The sequence below is a fragment of the Microtus oregoni genome, unplaced genomic scaffold (genome assembly GCF_018167655.1).
Source record: "Microtus oregoni isolate MIOR12 unplaced genomic scaffold, Mior012 000009F_ref0000495, whole genome shotgun sequence".
In the NCBI taxonomy this organism is placed as follows: Eukaryota; Metazoa; Chordata; class Mammalia; order Rodentia; family Cricetidae; genus Microtus; species Microtus oregoni.
Genome location: NW_024543068.1, coordinates 49,985,964 through 50,004,790, shown reverse-complemented (window position 1 = coordinate 50,004,790; position 18,827 = coordinate 49,985,964). Strand labels below are relative to the sequence as shown.

The 18,827-nt window shown below is 43.6% G+C and overlaps 1 protein-coding gene across 2 annotated transcripts in view; it reads right to left on the bottom strand.

Annotated features, from left to right (window-relative positions):
- Positions 1-16,895, bottom strand: part of Scin (scinderin) — a 63,148-nt gene extending 46,253 nt beyond the window's left edge. For both annotated transcript variants that reach the window (XM_041658367.1, XM_041658368.1), the window contains exons 1-3: positions 16,603-16,895; positions 10,106-10,260; positions 5,958-6,119 (exon numbers count right to left, since the gene is read on the bottom strand). In XM_041658367.1, the coding sequence (XP_041514301.1) occupies positions 5,958-6,119; positions 10,106-10,260; positions 16,603-16,801 (516 nt within the window). In that variant the 5' untranslated portion in view covers positions 16,802-16,895. The remainder of the gene's footprint in view (positions 1-5,957; positions 6,120-10,105; positions 10,261-16,602) is intronic.
- Between the last annotated feature and the right edge of the window lie 1,932 nt (positions 16,896-18,827).

The following is an 18,827-nucleotide window of genomic DNA, read 5'->3' as shown; positions in this document are numbered from 1 at the left end:
GGCCAGAAACTGGCCACAGGAATTTCCACTCCACGGGAGGCCTCCAGGCCTCCTTCTCCACTTGTGGCTGACTCACAGGCATTTGTGAAAGCCAGCCACACATCCCGGGCCTGGAGAGTTACGGGTGCGTTGCTGGATTGTTGTTTTGTTGGTTTTGACGCAGGGTCTCATTTAGCTCAGACTGACCTTGAACCTACTCAGTAACCAAGGATGAACTTGAACTCCTGACCCTCTCCCCTCTACTTCTCAAATGGTGGCTCTGGCAAAGATCTAGCCACATCCCGTGTTATTTTCTAATGACAAATATAAAAACCACTCCCTAAAATAGCCACTATTTTCTCTACTTTTATACTGACTGATCAAACTCGTTACGTTACAATCTCATGTCTCATGCTCAGCAATTCACACCTTAAGCGGAGAGAATGTCCCCACACCTAAGATCCCAGGAGAGAGCGTTTCGAAGGCGTACAGAATCATGTTAGTAATACTGTTTATCACAAAAGCGACATTTCTCAAACATTATTAAAAACAGGGTTTAGGTTATAAATATAACCTAAGTGTTGTCCAGCTGGCTTTGCTTCAGCAACAGCTTTGGGCATTGAACTTGCATCTGTCATACTTGCGTGGTAAAGCAAACTGCACAGGCTTCAAGTCCGTGCCCTCTAAAGCAGCTAGTGGTCTTTGAATGATTAGCTTAGAGCTACCCTTGAAATATTAGGGTTCAGAATAATCTTGTTCAAGGTCCCTCTTTGTTCACTGCGCCACACCCCAAAATAAAGTTATCAAGATAATCACAAAGATGTTATCACCACCATTCAAAACCTTGAGCAACAAGTCAACGGGTTAAAGGTTAGTGACTCAGACACAGATCTCCTGGTCACTTACTGCAGAGTCAAGAGGATCCTGCCTGGGTACCCTTCAGGGTGCACAAAATTTCCGTGCCTTGAGAGGTAGCTGAACACGCTGCCTCTTCATCTCATCTATGAAGCCTAAAAGCAGGAAAAACTTGAGTTTTGCTGAAGATAACTCTATAATTCGGGAGCTGGAGAAATGGCTCAGCAGTTAACAGTGTATACTTCTCTTGAAGAGGACCCCAGCTAGTTACCAACACCAGGACTGGGTGGCCCACAATCATCTGCAATTCCAGCTCTAGGGGCTTCCGTGCCTTTTTTGGACCCTGTCAGCACACACGCACATACTCACACACAGACACACAAGCAAACACACAACTGAAAACAAAAATAAATCTCTACAATAAAGATTATTTATTGTTAAACAAAAAGATGTCTTTGAGTTATGCATACCCTGAACCCTTGAGGTTTTATGGGCATAGACCCACAGGCTGGCATTGCCTATGAGAAGAAGCACGTATCATTGGAACCTTAACCTGCCTACCCCATCCAACTACCTGGCCCGTTGTGAAACTCATCATTCGTTTCACAGAGTAATAATTTCACAAAAATGACTCTCGGTAGAACCCTAGACAGAGAGACTTGCATTGTCAGTTCTGAATTCAGCAGATTCTGAAATAATTTCAAGACGTCCAGCCCCACGCCATCTCACACAGCACAGCATGTACTCTGCGTGGTGACAAGAGTGTGTGACATAGAGATCGAAGCCTCAGGCCCCTCTGGGGTCACCACTCAACAGGAATCACCCGCACACACCTTTGAGGACTTTGTTCCTTCAGAGAACTGAAGTGATGACTACTGTCTCTCAGGTGTGAGCATGCTGGGTGAATCCCAGTCAGGTGAGGCTAGAGAGAGCATCAGAAGCCAGGTCAGGATGTGAGACTTAAGAGGAAACCAAAGTTCCAGAGGTTAATCATTTGCCCAAGGTCAAAGAGTAGATAGTTAGAAAGCTAGTCATTCGTGATAACTAAATGGATTATGGCATTTGGACAACAATAGGGTAATGCATCCCCTTCAGAACGTAAAATCTTGCGAATGAGATGAATCAGGGCACCAGAAAGGGCTTCTTGTTTAAGGTCTCCAGAGATCCCCTAATCAAATCACCTTCACAGATGAGAACCTGAGACCACTGTAATGAACTAGAACTGAGGTCTTTCTTCTTTGTCTTTGAAAACGCTATTATTTAATATGCAAACCACCCACTTGTAAAAGGCTTTAAAATATGTATTAAAAGCTAAAACAAACACTTAAAAGTGCACAGGTTTAAGGGACAATTGCAGGTGATTTTTAGAACTTTGTAGCTTAATGATACCTTTGGGCTTTTACTCCCCATAAGTATTTCTTTATTTTTGGTGGTAATGAAGGAGTAGCCATCCTACCCAAAGCACTCTACAGATTCAATGCAATGCTCCATCAAAATTCCAACACAATTCTTCAAAGATCTCAAAAGGACAGTTTCATGTGGAAACACATACACACACACTCACACACACACACACACACATACACACACACATGATAACCAAAATAATCCTGAATAATGAAAGAACTGTTGGGGGTATCACCTTCTCTAATTTAAAGTTGTAGTACAAGCTTTATTAATAAAAACAGCATGGTATTGGCATAAAATCATAAATGTTGATTAGTGGAATTGAATTAAAGATCCTGACATAAACCTACACACCTATGGACACCTGATTTGTTTAAATAAAGTAGCCAGAAATACGTGCTGGAAAAAATACAGCCTCTTTAACAAATGGTGCTGATCTAACTGGATGTGGATATGTAGAGAATTCAAATAGATCTATGCTTATCACCCTGCACAAAACCCAAATCTAAGTGATCACAGACATCAACATAAAACCAGATACACTAAAGCTGATAGCCAAGAAAGTGGGGAATGGCTTTGAACGCATTCGTATAGGAGATTCTCTGAACAGAACACCATTAGCATAAGCATTAAGATCAGCAATTAATAACACATTAAACACAAAAGCACATATAAAACAAAGGATTGAGACAAAGTGGCAGTCCACAGAATGGAAAAAGATATTTACAAACTCCACATTGAATAGAGGATTAATATCCCAACTATATACTCAGCAGTAAAAAACAAGGACTTCTTGAATTTTGCATGCAAATGGATGGAAATAAAAAACACTACCCTGAGTGAGGCAAGCCAGACCCAAAAAGAGGAACATGGGATGTACTCACTCATATTTGGTTTCTAGCCATATATAAAGGACATTGAGCCTATAATTAGTGATCCTAGAGAAGCTAAATAAGAAGGTGAACCCAAAGAAAAACATATAGGCATCCTCCTGAATATTAACCTTCATCAGGCGATGAAAGGAGACAGAGACAGAGACCCACATTGGAGCACTAGACAGAAACCTCAAGGTCCAAATCAGGAGCAGAAGGAGAGAGAGCACGGAGCAAGGAACTCAGGACTGCGAGGGGTGCACCCACACACTGAGACAATGGGAATGTTCTATCGGGAACTCACCAAGGCCAGCTAGCCTGGGTCTGAAAAAGCCTGGGATAAAACTGGACTCGCTGAACATAGCTGACAATGAGGACTACTGAGATCTCAAGAACAATGGCAATGGGTTTCTGATCCTACTGCACGTACTGGCTTTGTGGGAGCCTAGGCAGTTTGGATGCTCACCTTACTAGACCTGGATGGAGGTGGGGGTTCCTTGGACTTCCCACAGGGCAGGGAACCCTGATTGCTCTTTGGGCTGATGAGGGAGGAGGACTTGATTGGGGGAGGGGGAGGGAAATGGGAGGCGGTGGCAGGGAAGAGACAGAAATCTTTAATAAATAAATAAATAAAAGAAAAAAGATTTGACACCCTCACACAGACAAACATACAGATACAATGCCAATGTACATAAAATAAAAATAAATAAATTACTTTAAAAATTAAAAAAAACTAAATAATAAGATATGAGATAAGTTCTAAACAAAGATTTCTCCATAGAGGAAACTTAAATGAGTGAGAAACATTTAAAGAAAGGTTCAACATCTTTAGCAATCAGAGAAATGAATCAAAACAACTTTAAGTTGCCATCTATGCCTGTCAGAATTGACAAGATCAAAAACACAAGTGACAGCTCACGCTGGCAAGAATGTGGAATAAGGAGAACACTTATCTATTGCTGGTGGGAGTGCAAATTTGTACAGTCACTATGGAAATCAGTGTGGCGATTCCTCAGAAAGATGGGAGTCAATCTACCTCAAGATGCAACTCTACCATTTTGGGGCATATACCCCAAGAAGGTTTCATTTTACCACAAGAATACTTGCTGAACTATGTCCACTGCTGCTTTATTCATAATAGCAAGAAATTGGAAACATCTTAGATGCCCCTCAACAGAAGAATGGGTAAAGAAAATGAGGTACATAGAGTATCACTCCACTGTTTAAAAAAATGACATCATGAAATTTGCAGGCAAATAACAGGAACTAGAAAAAAATCATCCTGAGTGAGGTGACCCAGACCTAGAAAGATAAACATGGTATGTATTCATTATATGTGGATATTAGCTATTAAGTATATGATAACCAAGCTGCAATCCCTAGAACCAGTCTTTTACTTCCAATAAGTATTTCTTTGTTTCTGGCGTAGGGTAATGAGAGAGTAGCCCAGTAGCTGGTTTGTGCCCAGACATAAAAGCCAGGTCTCAAATATGGCTAGTGGAATGGATTGGGTTTTAAAGTTGGAAGGAATTTCTCATGAAATTTACTCAACTCAGAATAAGGAAGCAGCCATTCGCCTGTCCAGACACCCAGTGCAGGAGTGGAAACTGTATTTTGAGTATTGGCATTAGTGGAATCTCAGTAGAACACACAGATGCTATGAACCAAAACAATCAAATTATAGGTTAACAGTATTGAAACTATAGACACACCCTAACTTAGAGGAGTGGGTGAAGCTTGTGCTTTGGGGCTATTCTCCAAACTATAACCTTAACACACTTCATTCCTTTGTTGTTGACAAATTAATTCTATTCACATGAAACTAACCACATAGCTCTACTTTTAGAGTCCTTACTGCTCCCTTTTCTGCAGTAGAATAAACCTTTGGCATCTGTCTACTGCTTTATCACAAATACAGCCAGCTAGCTACAGTAAAACAGTGCTTAGAAGAGAATCAGATAAACCTGAACTCCAGCTCTGGCTTCACCATTTAAAGGCTGTGCAACCTTGAATGGGGTCTGGGCAATTCAAACCACGTGCTAATTGAAGCCATGGACTCTGTGTACGGCTTGTTGTAGTGTAGGAAATGACTCTCAGAACATGGCTGTGAATTACATCAGAAGAGGGAGGATCCATCTTCCATGCCTTTTTATGCCGTGGCACATGGTTCTTCAGGAGCAGGGAATGCCTTTTACTATGACTTGAAAGTCTAAAAGACACCATATAAACCAGTTCTAACATAAGGCCTTAAATTCTTCTTTGTTATAACAAAAATGATTAAGAAATGTGCCTGACATTAAAGGAGCCTATTTCCTGGGAGAAAAAGTAAGTTTGATACAAAATACCACTGCCCGTGCTATTAAGATGATGAGAATATTTGTACCTCTGGTTTTTCATCTAATAACCTTAAGATCATTGAAAAAAATATGAAGCATTATGGCACACATACGTACTCATGTATGTTAATATTTTAAAATATTTTCTTCTTAGTTCTTGCATATGTTTAGAATCGTTATATGGCCAGCTTAGATTCTGGAACCTTTGGTTGCTTAGAGAATCATTTCCTCCACCTCAAGCCATATTTTATCACACACAATCAAAGACAAAAATAACCAGTGGAAATCTGTCCAGAGTGATGGGGAAATATGTTGAATATTGTTCAGTTTCTGTTCTATGGTAGGAAGAACCAAATCACTCCTCTATTCTAAACCAGTCAGAGAACAAAAAACCTTGAAGTCTCAAATTGTGTGTCATTTGTACCGCTGCCAAGTGTGTGGACGTGGTGTGCGTCTGATTTGATGTAGCAAATTCCCACAGCTGTCACCGTGTGCCCACGAAACTTACGGTGCCAAGGTCAATGATGAAGCAGTCGCCCTTATTGAAGCTGTCCCAGCTGAGAGGAACCTCCGTGGCCCTGACCACTCTCCGGCCCTTCACATGCAGGAGTCTCTCCGCTGTCAGGTCGTTGGTGAGAACGTGGTTTAGTCCGGAAGCCACGCCTCCAGCCTGGTCAACACAAAACAGAGACGTGAGACTGCTACCCAGACACAACAGGGGCAAGGCAAGAATGCACGGGCTGGGCCAGGACGAAAACGCAACGGCAGGCCAGGTGGACCGTGAAATGGGGAAAGAGAATTATTGGTAAAATCAACAGGCCAATCGGTTACTTTGCTCTCCTCCATCATAAAAATCTAATATAAAATTAAAAATATTCACTGAGGACCCGTTGCATAAAAAGAAAAGTCAACGTTGATTGCCCTCATGTTTCCCAGACAGACTGTATGTAGCAAGAAAGCAGCAGGAGGCTGGAAAACTCGGAGATGAGGCGCCTCAAGTCCAGTAGTTCAGAACAGGTACCCAGCCTTCCATTGTCACTCACAGAAAGGAGGGTCCCAGCCATCCCCCTGTCACAGAGTAGAGAAGGAAAGAGATGTGGCTAAGAGGGGGCTGTTCCTAGGAGGGAGACAAAAACAAACAAAAAAACCCAGGACTGAGTATTTTTGTCTTAAATTCAGGGAGATACAGATCCTGATTATACAGCCCCAAACAGAGCAAAACGAAGGGCAATGAATGAGGGTTCCTGAAGAGAAAGACTGTTGTTCACTGCAGCTTTGTGAGTACTGCCGTCGCCTCTCACATCCTTCTCTTTTCCTAATTAGATGTTAGGAACTGTTTCTTTACCTTCATAATCAGCAAAAAGATGACATACATAATTATGAGGCTGTATTATAAATTTATATATCTATATACTCTATTATGTTTGTATATCTATATGCACATATCTATACATATATACATACACACATACATACATAGACACACATTTTTTAAACAGCATTATTAAGTTGCCCAGGATGGCCTCAAATTTACAACCATCCTGCTTCAGCTTTCCGAGAACATGCCATGTTTTAAAAATAAGTAGAAATGCATTGTGATCTATTTTATTAAAAATAGTAAAGGATAGTATGTGAAAAGAAGAAGTTATAATGTAGAAGCAAATCTAGATTGTGATCTCTGGCCTCCTTTTCACATATAAAACATTCAGCCTAATCCCATAGAGTGAACCATCAGAGCAATTTATACCTTGAAAATTTAACATTCTTTTAAAAAAAAACATAATCTGCTCTCTGGCCCGTGAGATGACCGAGTAGGTAAAGATGCTGGGCGCCAAGCCTGATAACCTGAGCTTGATCCCCAGGACCCACACAGTGGAAGGAGAGAACTGACTGCTGCAAGTTTCCTCTCACCTCCACAAAGGGGGCCACAGCACACATACACCACACACGCACACACACATGCACACACATGCAAAAAACACACGCACACACTCATAAATAATAAATAAATAAATATAATTCTTAAAATTAAAAATAATACTGCTTCTAATATTCGATGCCACAAGTTCTGTCCCCCATTTACCCAAAAGAAGCTGTCTGTTGTCAGGCTGGCAAGGTGGCTCAGTGGGTAAATCATTCCTGGCAAGCCTGCTGACCTAAGTTGAATCCCAGGAACCTACAGAAAGGTAAAGGGGGAGAACTGACTCCACCAAGTGATCTCCTGGCCTCCACACACATGCAGTGGTAATAGCTCTTTCCTGAACACTGTCTGGGTTAGCACTAGATGCTTCCAGACCTTTTATGCTCCCACTAGGAAGGGTCACAGCTAAGCAGATGACCCTTCTAGTCAGTGGGACCAGAAGCACGGGTTTGTGAGCGAAATGCTTCTGCTGGTCGCTGTCTACAATCACGACTTGAAAAAAGAATCTGAGCCAGAAATTCAATGCCAGGGAGCAGTGGTAATGGACTTTGGTAGCCACTTTGCTGGCCTTGAAAATTCCCTAAAGAAAAATGACACAAACTCTGAGACAGGAAGATGATCCTGGCAGCTCCCAGCTGAACCTTTACATGGTGGACGGCAACTTGGCATGATTTTGATAGACTTGTTAATGGCAGGCTCTCTCAAGTTTGCCCACTCAAAATAAACACTAAACTCCTTCCCGGGTACTCTTCCACTCTTTCTCCGTCCTGATGTCTGAGTCATTTATTTATGTTGAGAGCAGCAGAGAATGGTGATTACCAGCTTAGGCATCGAGGTCAGACAGTCAGGGTCAGACAGTCACATGATCACTGACTAGCGAAGACCGTCATAAGTAGCATAGACTCTCTGAGCCTTGCTTCATTTACCTGACAGGACAGAGCTAATGGTAAGTGCACCAACGGGGATATATTCAATATTGTTTTTGCATGTCATGATTAGTATAATCTATAAACTTGAAAGTAAAAACGGGGAGAAGCAGTACCGTTGGTCACCTCTTCCATTCTGAGTGGCTAGCTATCTCTGACGTTAGCCACACATCCTAGTATGCTGTCCTTCCAGCAGCCACCCACATTAGCATCGTGTGGCTGATCAGAGAATCAGCTGACCCCGATGGTCTATATGGCCTCCACTTAGAAACATCCCCTTTCTGAAAAATGCTGATCTGTGGCAACTTTGAAGTTGATAGAAGATAATTACTCAAATACTACAAAGTTACTTTTTTTATTATCTTTCCTTTTGCATATGTATTCTAGAATTTGATTTTCAAGATCCTGTTACTAGCCAAGTTCATCCTGAGTATGTGGTATATTAGAATCTTATTGTTTACCGTAATCCTTAATCCCCATATCGTGTCTGTTTGGGGAACTAGCATGAAATACATAGAATGTCCCAGAAAACTAAGGGTTTGACAAGCTTCTGCACTCCCCTGCAGCGAGCTAGTTGTCTGGATGGAATGTTTTCCAGCAAGGTGACTCCATCGGACCTGCTTTGAACAAGCGGAAACTCTCAGGTCTTGAACTGTTGGGTTCAAAGAAATGAACGAAACCTCAGGATCTTTTGACACAAACTAGAGGAGCTGATGGGAATTCAACAAAGCAAGAGGCAGCAATCTCATGTTTGAAGTGGTTTACAGCCGAGTGTGAAATAAGAATATCAAGAAACAGAAGAAATCTGTGGCTGTTCTGTCTTGTCTCATGGTATTGCAGACATCCAACCAAGGACATAATCAGGTAAAGAAAGGCATAAACCTGACATGTTTTAGTCATCGTTTGGGGGTCTGTTTGGTTAGTTGTTGTTTCGTTCTGAACTTTGATATAAGTGTGACTATATAGTCAAGCTGGCCTTGAACACATGATCCTGCTGCCTCGACCTACCAAACATGATAACATGGGTATACACTCCCAGGTCTGACTTAAATCCACCATTTAAACACATATTCAGAAGTCCTGGTTAGCTCTAAGGTCTTAGGTAGTCTGCAGGAGCGAGGCAACAGAGGATCACCTGATGGCCCTTATTTTCCTTAGAGAGGTTTTGCTTCTGAGGTATCTGTTTGGGGAAGGTGTTCCTTGTGTTTTAGCTGAGTTCGCAGACAGGGAGGGAAGGACTAGGGAAGGATGGTCCAATTGCAGAGCTTACTGGGAGAATTAGGGTGAGGCAGAAGGGGTCTAGCCTTTGCATTGCCTTAGGAGGTAGACCTATCTATTAATACTTACACAGTTGGGTTTTTTTGTTATCAAGGAGCTGAGAACGAGTCTCAATTGGAAGAATGCTTTCTCAGCATTTGGAAATCTCTGGGCTCTTCATCTCAAACACAGCATAGACCAGGTATGGTGGCACACACATCAGCCTAGCACTTGTGAGCTAGAGGCAGAAGCATCAGGAACTCAAGGTCATCTCTGACCACACAGTGTTTGAGATTAGCCTAAGACTACAAGAGAGAGTGTCTTGGACTTTCTGAAGCTGGTTTTCCTTTCCTGTGTACCTACTGACAAATATGAAGATAAATCATACATGCACACACATGCTCGTACATTCACACAGAGCCTAAGACCAAACAAAAAGCAAATCCGTGCCCTCCAAAAAGTTGTGATCCCTGAAGACACGCAGTGTGAACAACCAGGAAGAGAACCCCTTTGAAAAGGCCACAATGAACCGCGTCCCACAGAAGCGCTTACCTTGTACTTCAGACCCCCTTTGAAGTAGCCCACGAAGTCGGTAGACTCATAGCCTTGAAGTTCTCTGCTCTGCACGGGCTTGCCCCCCAGATAGTCGTCCATCTGGACCGTGAAGATGGCTGCTGCCGTGCTTTCATCCTGGGAGCATTCCTTTCCTGAGACAAGACAGACCTCAGTTACTAGAGGAAGAATACGGAGGCAGAGAGGGGATGCGAAGGACACCAGACGCTCTCTGTATGTATGTATGTATGTGCGTACGTACGTATGTATTTATTTATTTATATATTTTAATTTAAATATAATCATACTGCTTCCCCCTTTTCATTTCCTCTCTCCACCCCCTCCCGTTCCTTCCTTCTCAAATTGATATCCTCTTTTCCTTTGACTGTAGATATAGACAGATACAGGCACACACAACTAGACTAATCCAACCTTCTGAACCCATCTTTGTTGCCTGCGTATGCAGTTTCAGGGCTGACCCAGTTTGTATTGGGTAATCAATTAGGCTAAAGCTACCTCTCCCAGCAGAACAATGGCAACATCAATGGACAGGTAAGCATGGAGAAGCTTTCGTTGCGGTGATGTTTTTGGACAGCAATCTGCTGCCGAAAGACCCCTTATCAGGAGCAACATGTGATGCTATGTGGCTCATACCCAGAAGTTTTTCATATTCCTGACTTTTCCAGTTTCTTTTAAAAAAAATGTAAAGAAACACTATGACGCAGATCTGCTTGGGGAAAAATCAGTCCACGCTAGCGGGACTCAGGAAAGCATTCACTTCATACGGAAGTTAGATCCTGCCAGGAAACACCTTGGGCTCCTTCATCATCACTCTGTCAGGCTCACAGGGTGCCGGTGAGAAGTACTTGTGGGCCATAAGGAGATAACGCCATGTTTTTTTTTTAAAAAAACATTTATTTTTAAGATTTATTTATTTATTATGTATACAACATTCTGCCTCCATGTATGCCTACACACCAGAGGAGGGCGCCAGATCTCATTACAGATGGTTGTGAGCCACCATGTGGTTGTTGGGAATTGAACTCAGGACCTCTGGAAGAGCAGACGGTGCTCTAAACCACTGAGCCATCTCTCCAGCCCAACGCCATGGTTTTTAAGATAGGAAAATGAATAAAGCTTCACCCATCCTCTCATCCTCTGGTTTCAATCCTATTTACCCCCCTTTGCTATCTCTTCACTTTTTTCTATGAAATAGTCACTGACGGAAGGAACTAATGTGCTGATGTCTCTCAAATGCTACGCATCTGATAGAATTTAAGACAGTATAAAATTAGCTTTTACAATTATGAAATAGAATCTACCCAGGCTTCTCTGCGCCGGTGTCTACGCAGGATGAGATGTTCAGAACCAAGATAGCTTGAGGAAGACTCACAGTTCATTTAAAAAAAATCCCACAACCCTAAACCTTCATAAACCTTACTACATCTGAGCTGAATGAAAATTATGAGTAATAATTCAAATACCAACACATTTATAGCACTCTTACCATGGGCCACACAGTACTAGCGTTTTATATGAATGGCATTCAAGTAGCCCCATGAAATGAACCTAGTTATATCATGATACTGTGGAGGTCATGGGCACTGGGAAAGGCTGAGTAGTTCTTGAGGTTATAAAAGACTTTCCAAACAGGTTCACAGAACTCTAAACAGCAAGCACTTAAGAAGGACAATACATGTGTTTTAAAGATTTTTAGAAATGATTTGCGTGTTTGTTTGTGTGTGATATGTGCACGGGAGCACAGGTACTCCAGAAAAAGGCATTGGACCCTCTAAAATTGATATTACAGGCAGTTTAAGCCACTCAATGTGGGTGCTACAAACACGGCTCAGGTCCTCTGCACGAGCAGGAAGCACTCCCAACCACTGAGCTATCCCTCAGCCCCACATAAATTCATTTATTACAGTTCCTATTAACAGTAAATTCTTTGGTGACCACAGTATATATCTTTCCCCAATGAGCCACAAGTTTAGAAGCAGTGACCGTATTTCCCAGAATAATGCCAAGTGAAATTTGGTGTGGGGTTTCCTTCTGTATATGTGATGCTTTTATTGGTTAATGAATAAAGTTGTTTCGGTCAATGGCTTAGCAGAGTAAAGCCAGGTGGGAAATTGAAACAGAGATATAGAGAGAGTAAGCAGAGTCAGAGAGATGCCATGTAGCTGCCGAAGGAGACAGAAGCTGGATCCTTACCAGTAAGTCATAGCCTTGTGCTGATACACAGACTAATAGAAATTGGTTAATTTAAGATGTAAGAGTTAGTTAATAAGAAGCCTGAGCTAATAGGACAAGCACTGTTGTAATTAATATAGTTTCTGTGTGATTATTCAGGTCTGGGTGGCTGGGAATGAACAAGCAGTCCCTGCCTACAGAAATTCATCGAAATTGAGGAAAAGAAGCCAGTTAGCTGGACTAGGGAAATGCAAGTTCTTAAGCTCCTTCACAGTTCCCCTTCCTTGTTCAGAGGCGACCAGCATAGCAAGTATCTTCTCGGACAAAATCTCAGCAGCCAGAACAGTACTTATATGGCAACAGCTTTGTAAACGTTCTGTGGCCCAATGTGTTCTAACATGCACCTTAAAAATCCTCATGCAGTTCTGCAATCTGAAAAGATGCTGCTTTTGTTCTTGGCCCATTTTTCCAGCTCTCATAACAGTAGATCTTGGTGTAAACTTCATACAGAGACGATTTAAGAGAGACGCTTAAGCCAAGGTTGAGATCAAAGTTATCAAGGAAGATGTAAGGACAGATACATTCTGATCTGACGAGTTGCAACATGGCTCTTTTGAGTTAGGTATGGATGGTGGGCATGAAGTTAATGAATGAAATGGAAATAAGTTAATTAGACCATGCTCTTGTCTGCTGATGTTGTGCACTGTACCGGGCCAGGGAATAACAGAACGCATAAACCAAAGTCCTGGCCTGCAAAGCTTGAAAAGTCTTAAAGAAGCCAATATCAACCTTTTCGATGTGTGGAACCGAGTCAAAGTCTATTGAGTTATGATGCAACTCTAGCAGGTACTAGAAACGTTTGTGTATGAATACTGCTTATTATGACTTCATTTGATGTCCCATGTGAATTCTGTTTGTGACCTCATCCCTTGTTTTCCTAAGCCCGTCTACCGATGTCTGCCATGTCACCCTGTCTTTGTTGCTTTATATTTTATGTGTGTATGTATATCCCACTCGTCTGTGTGGCGGGAAACTTCTAAAACTGGGAAATGGGACGAATTTATAAACAAAACACAGATTTAAAGAGGTCTCACCGCTAGACCTACCTAGTTCTCATTCCCAATTTTAAAGATATTACCACATTGGGACCAGACAGGATACTACTCAACACGATGAGTCGCCTCTGCTGAAAACATATGGAGCTACTGGCCGATCTGTAAAACAAGTGTGGCAGAGCACGGAGTAGGACTGAAGGTAGGGAGCACAGACTTGCACAGGGGATCACAACTCCGACACCCACAGGGATGCAGTCAGCCTTACTTGTACTTCCCCAGTGTGACGTGTTCCCACGGATGGGTTTATGTGGTTAGAGCTGTGCTAATCCCCACGTCTGCCTTCAGAGTCCAGATACTAAAGAGCTCCATCGCCAAGAAGACCCTCAAGCCACTTTCTTTAATTTTTTTCTACACGTGTTTACGTAGTTTAGGCAACATACCACAGCACGTGTGTGGGCATCAGAGAGCGACTGTCAGGAGTTGCTTCTCTTCTTCCACCACGTAAGTTCCAGGGATGGAACCGAGGTAGTCAGGCTTGGCCTAAGCAGCAAGCTCCTTCACTCACTGAGCCATCTTGTTGGCCCAGCAATCAGTTCCTTGGCATTGTCACTAGCCCCTTGTATGTTATGAGATCCTTGTATTGTATATTTTGTGTTATATATCATAATCTAGTCCTTTTGTGTCCCAGTGCCCTGGGTAAGGCCACACACACACACACAGCATGACATCATTGAATGCTGTTTTTAAACATTACCATCTGAAGCTGGCAAGGAGAAGGGGTGAGGGAAGGTGTTTGTAATAAGGTTGACGGCACCATAGCATCTTTAAACTCACCCCTAACTACAGACTGGATGCTGTGAGGAACCAGAAACAAAAGCTGGGTGCAGCTCTACTGCTCGACACAAAGCCGAAATGTTTTCCGAGGAACAGTATAAAACATTTTGAGCTGCAGGCAACAGCTTTTTCCTTTCACTGCTTCTAGACAGACAGCATTACCACACTGTGTGGAAACAGCATGGGCAGACCCGAAGGAAGGCTGTCAGCATTTTTTGCTGGTCGTAGTCCCGCCTCCTTCCCACCTTGCTTGCTTCCTCCTGCCAGGTCTATCCTTTCCTTTGTACCCTGGGCATTTCTCCCAGGCAGCCTCTCTTTAACTTAACTTCTTCTGGCTGACTTCCTCATTTCCTTCAGGAAGTCAAGCATTCTTTCCCCTCTAACTAATCTTCGTGAACTCTTCCCTATTCCGATATCAGAATAAACTCTGTCAGATGGGACTGCCTCTGCCTGGAGACCGGAAATAGGAAAGGCTCCTGGCGAACACTGAAGGTGTCCTGGCTCTTCTTCCTTTGATAGAATCTCCCCACTTGCCTTCCTTTCCCTGTGTCTGACACGGCTCTTGTCCCTGTCACACAGAGCCTGGAAACCTCTCGGGTCACGAATCACGTTCTACCAATGTTTTATCTTTTTTTTCCCTTACAAATCCTTTGGGGTTCTAAATTATCTAGAAAGTTTCATAAACTATCTCAAGTGACTTGCAAGCTCCTGGGCAGCCTGAATTTATAGATGAATTAGATTGTCATTAATATACTATTCGCTTTAGTTTTTGAAGGTTTTTAAGATCGTAAGCTCTTTCTGCCCAAATAGACTATGTCCTATTATAATTGTGAAACTGGTTGGCACTAAATGGATAATTGGAAGTATAAGTGAGCCACTTAGGATATGGAGGCAGGAGGATAGAGCATGAGAGGCCAAATCTGGGCTACATTTAAGTTCCAGAGCGTTCTGGGCCAGCCTAGTTGTAAGGCCCTGCTTCAAACAAATGCATAGAAACAGCTTAAGTGAATCTATGAATCTGGCAGAGCACAATACTTAAGGTGCCTGCTTGGGTAAGAAAAGTGCACTGAATTAAAGACTTAGACTCAGAGCCTTCGGTATGCACTCTGTGGATGAAGCCAAACGCAACTTGGGAACAGCAAGCGAGTTTTCTCCGATTTAAACTCACCCTGATGACACTTGAGACCCACATCCACTCCAGACCCAAATGCACAGTGTGAAGGTTGTTCTACCTGGGGTCACTGTTTCATGAATAGAACACAGATTGCTGTGTAGTATGACTGGAGAGGCATTACCCGAGGAAACAAACAGCAGGGAGCTCAGCCACCATAAGCAAGCAGCCAGGACTGTAAAAGACACCCCGTTCCTCTCTGTGTTTCCTGTCTCAGATGCCCGCTCCCGGCGTCTGCTAATGCTTAGAGAATCACTTCTAAATGTTTTCACTTGTTCCTTAAAAATTTTCAGATGTTAGAAACTAAAGTTGAACGGTGGCTTTCAAAGGGTGTGGTTTTGTGTGCTTCCCCCCTGGGCTCAAGAATAAATATACCGAAAGACACACCTGTATCAGGAGGCAAGCGAGTTTGAAAAGAAGGCTCAGATTTTCTGCACGTTGTCAGGCGGGGTGTGCCTACTGGCACAGGACCTCACCGGGAGAGGTTGAACATTCAGGATGTTTACGGGTAAAAGTAGAAGGTGGAGACAGTGGAACACAGGGCCAGTGTCCTGAAAGCCTGGCGCCAAAGCAGCTCCAAATTATTACGACCGCTGAATGGAGCTGTTCTGGTCCACACTGTGTCCTTGTTAACACCGATGAATAATAAATGAAAAATTGTAAACGAAACAGCCTATCCAAAGAAATATACCAGCCATACAGAGCAATTTTTAAACATGGATGATGGTTGTATTCATTCCCCCAAACACGCAAGCGCTGTTGCACACGGAGACTCTTGGTCTGGAGTGGCACAAGCTACTAGTCTCAATTAGCGAAGAAGCCTAAGCTGGTGCCCCAAGGCAGCAAATAAAAATAAATAAAAGTTTGGAACTGGGCGTGGCGTTTTCTCTCCAACTGCGCAGATGTCCACAAACAAGTTTGACTTCATCTCCGCCCTGCCTGAGAAACCAGGGCTGAACTTGCCCGAGGGCGCTCAGTCCTTGGCCAGCACCCGGGTTTTTCTCAGGCAGCCGCCCAGGAATAGAATGGGGTTTGGGTTAAAGGGAAACGCCGGAGGAATGAGCATGAACTACAAAAAGAGGTTTGGTCAAGGCCGACATGGGTTCTCCTCCTGGGTGACTCACCTCATCCCATTTACAGCCGACCAGGAGCTGACCTGGGGCTAGGAGAGGGTGCTAGCTAAGTGTCACCCATCCCACCCAGGTGATGGGACCCTGGGCAGCCCTGTGCCCCTCACCGCTTACCCAGCCAGAAGTGCAGGCGATAGGAGAAGCCCCTGCTCGCCTTGGCCGTGTGCAGCACCAGGTAGGCGTCTCCGACGTAGAAGTCACCATGGGCACCCTGCGGCACCGGCACCAGTTCCAGCTTCTCGACCCTCCACACCTGCAGCCCCGCCTGCTGGCCCGCTCGCGCAAACTCGGGGTGCTGCAGCTCCTGCGCCATGGTACCTGCGATGCTGGCAGAGCTGAGGTGACTGGATTCGCGCCCTCAGCCCAAGTAGCGCTAGGTGAGAGAGAACCAGCCTGCCCGGCTTTTAAAGGGCTCGCCCGAACCGGAGGCGGAGCCTGCAGGGCAGCCAGCAGCCACGCCCGACCCCGGGCGGGAACCTGCATCTCAGATTGGACCCGGCTGACTGAAACTCTAGGAAATGCCCCCCCCCCAAAAAAAATAAATAAGTAAATAAGTAAGTAAATGGTATAAAAGACACTTTACATGGCAACACATGGGTTCTTCTGGTAGCACCCAGGCCGGTGCACGCTGGTCCCGCCGCTCCAGTTCCTTCCCTTGTCGGGTTTGCCCTCTGATGCCCTAGGGGTGGCGGATGGGAGCGCAGGTTCTAAAATAACCCATTCACAAAACAGGTCTAGCTATGAGGGCCACAGCGCGCACCGCACCGTTAGGGGTCGGAATGACTGGTTGTGTTTCTTCCGCAAGCGCGGAAAACTGTACTGCGCGGTCCTTTAAAAGTCCCGCATTGTCCGCTCCCTTGATTCTTGCCGGACAGCCTCTCCGAGATGCCTGGTGGCCACAGCTTTCCTTTGGATAGGTTTGGAAACTCCATGTACAACAGCACGTCAGGTTTTCTTGAAAAGATAAAAATCTGACAAACTATCTGCGCTACTGGCGTCAGCGCTCAGCTAATCCCTTGGAGTCCAGGAACTGTGGTAACGTGTCACCTGCCTGTGGTGTCAAGAAAGTCACTGCAAACACCGACAGCAGTGGCCCTCCAGGGATGCGATGCGTTTTGAATTTCCTGTTAGCTAACTTCAGGGCCCTCATTTCTCGTTTCACCGACGCTTCTTGGCTTTGCTCACTAGAGAATAATTTGCATTCATTTTTCTTTGCATTCAGAAATAATATAGTAAAGAATTCTGTTATTGAAAACGCGAATTAGAAACTACATATCAGATTAGAGCGTTACTGTTGTTACTTCACAGACCTGTTTCACTGCTTCTCAAATTGCAGACTTTCCTGGAAGGCCACACAACATAGTAAGGGCACTGGTAGATTTTCTTTTTAATAAACATTTTCAAAATAAGTAATACTCAAAGTGTTAAAGATTGAATAGCACAAAATCTGTTCAACTGCCCAGTGTGCTGGCTGGAAATCCCAGGACTGGAGGAGGGGATGCTAAGGAAGGAGGATCATTGAGGGCTCCAACCAGTCAGGGCCACCTTGTGATAACCTTTCCCGAAACAAGCAAATAAATGAATAAATAAACAAACAAACAAATTGTGCAATAAAATTTCATCTGTATTTCACCCAGCTACCTTCCCCAAAGGTAACTAAGTTGTCATTTCATTGTCTTTTTTTTCCAAAGAAGTTATTTAAGCAACAAGAATATACATAAAATAGCTATGGCTGGGGGCGCTGGGGACATGGTCAGCTGAAAAGAAGCCCCACGCCTGGTACACACACCCATGCTCACACATTGGAATATACACACTCACACATAAACATCATCCATGCACGCACACGAGTTAATGTATTTACTTATTTTTTAAATTTTGGCATGTCATCAAGAAGATACTCAAGCAGGAGAGATGCAGATGACAGGATACAGCGAGGAAGATTTTCCGAAATGAAGGGGGGGGGGGGTAGCCAAAGCAGAGGTCCGAGAACTCAACGGTGTACTACAACCAAATGAAAGTAGAAAGGAAGCCCACGCCTGCAGTGTAGGCGCAGAGAAAAAGTCAAAGACAATGGGAAAGGGGAGAAGTAGCTACAGAAGTAGCTACAGGCAGGAGAACAAAGATAGGGCACAACAAAGCTCTGTAAAACAAAACAAAACAAGACAATTAAGGGATGTGTTTTAAATGTGGCAGAAAGGGGGGAAGGGTTAATTCTCAATTCTACAATCGGAGTATCCTTTTGTTGTAATTTAGTAAATAAATCAAGTAAAAAAAATTAAATTTTTAAACAGAAACAGCACCACACTGTTCTGAATCTGTCTCTTTTATGTGTGTCT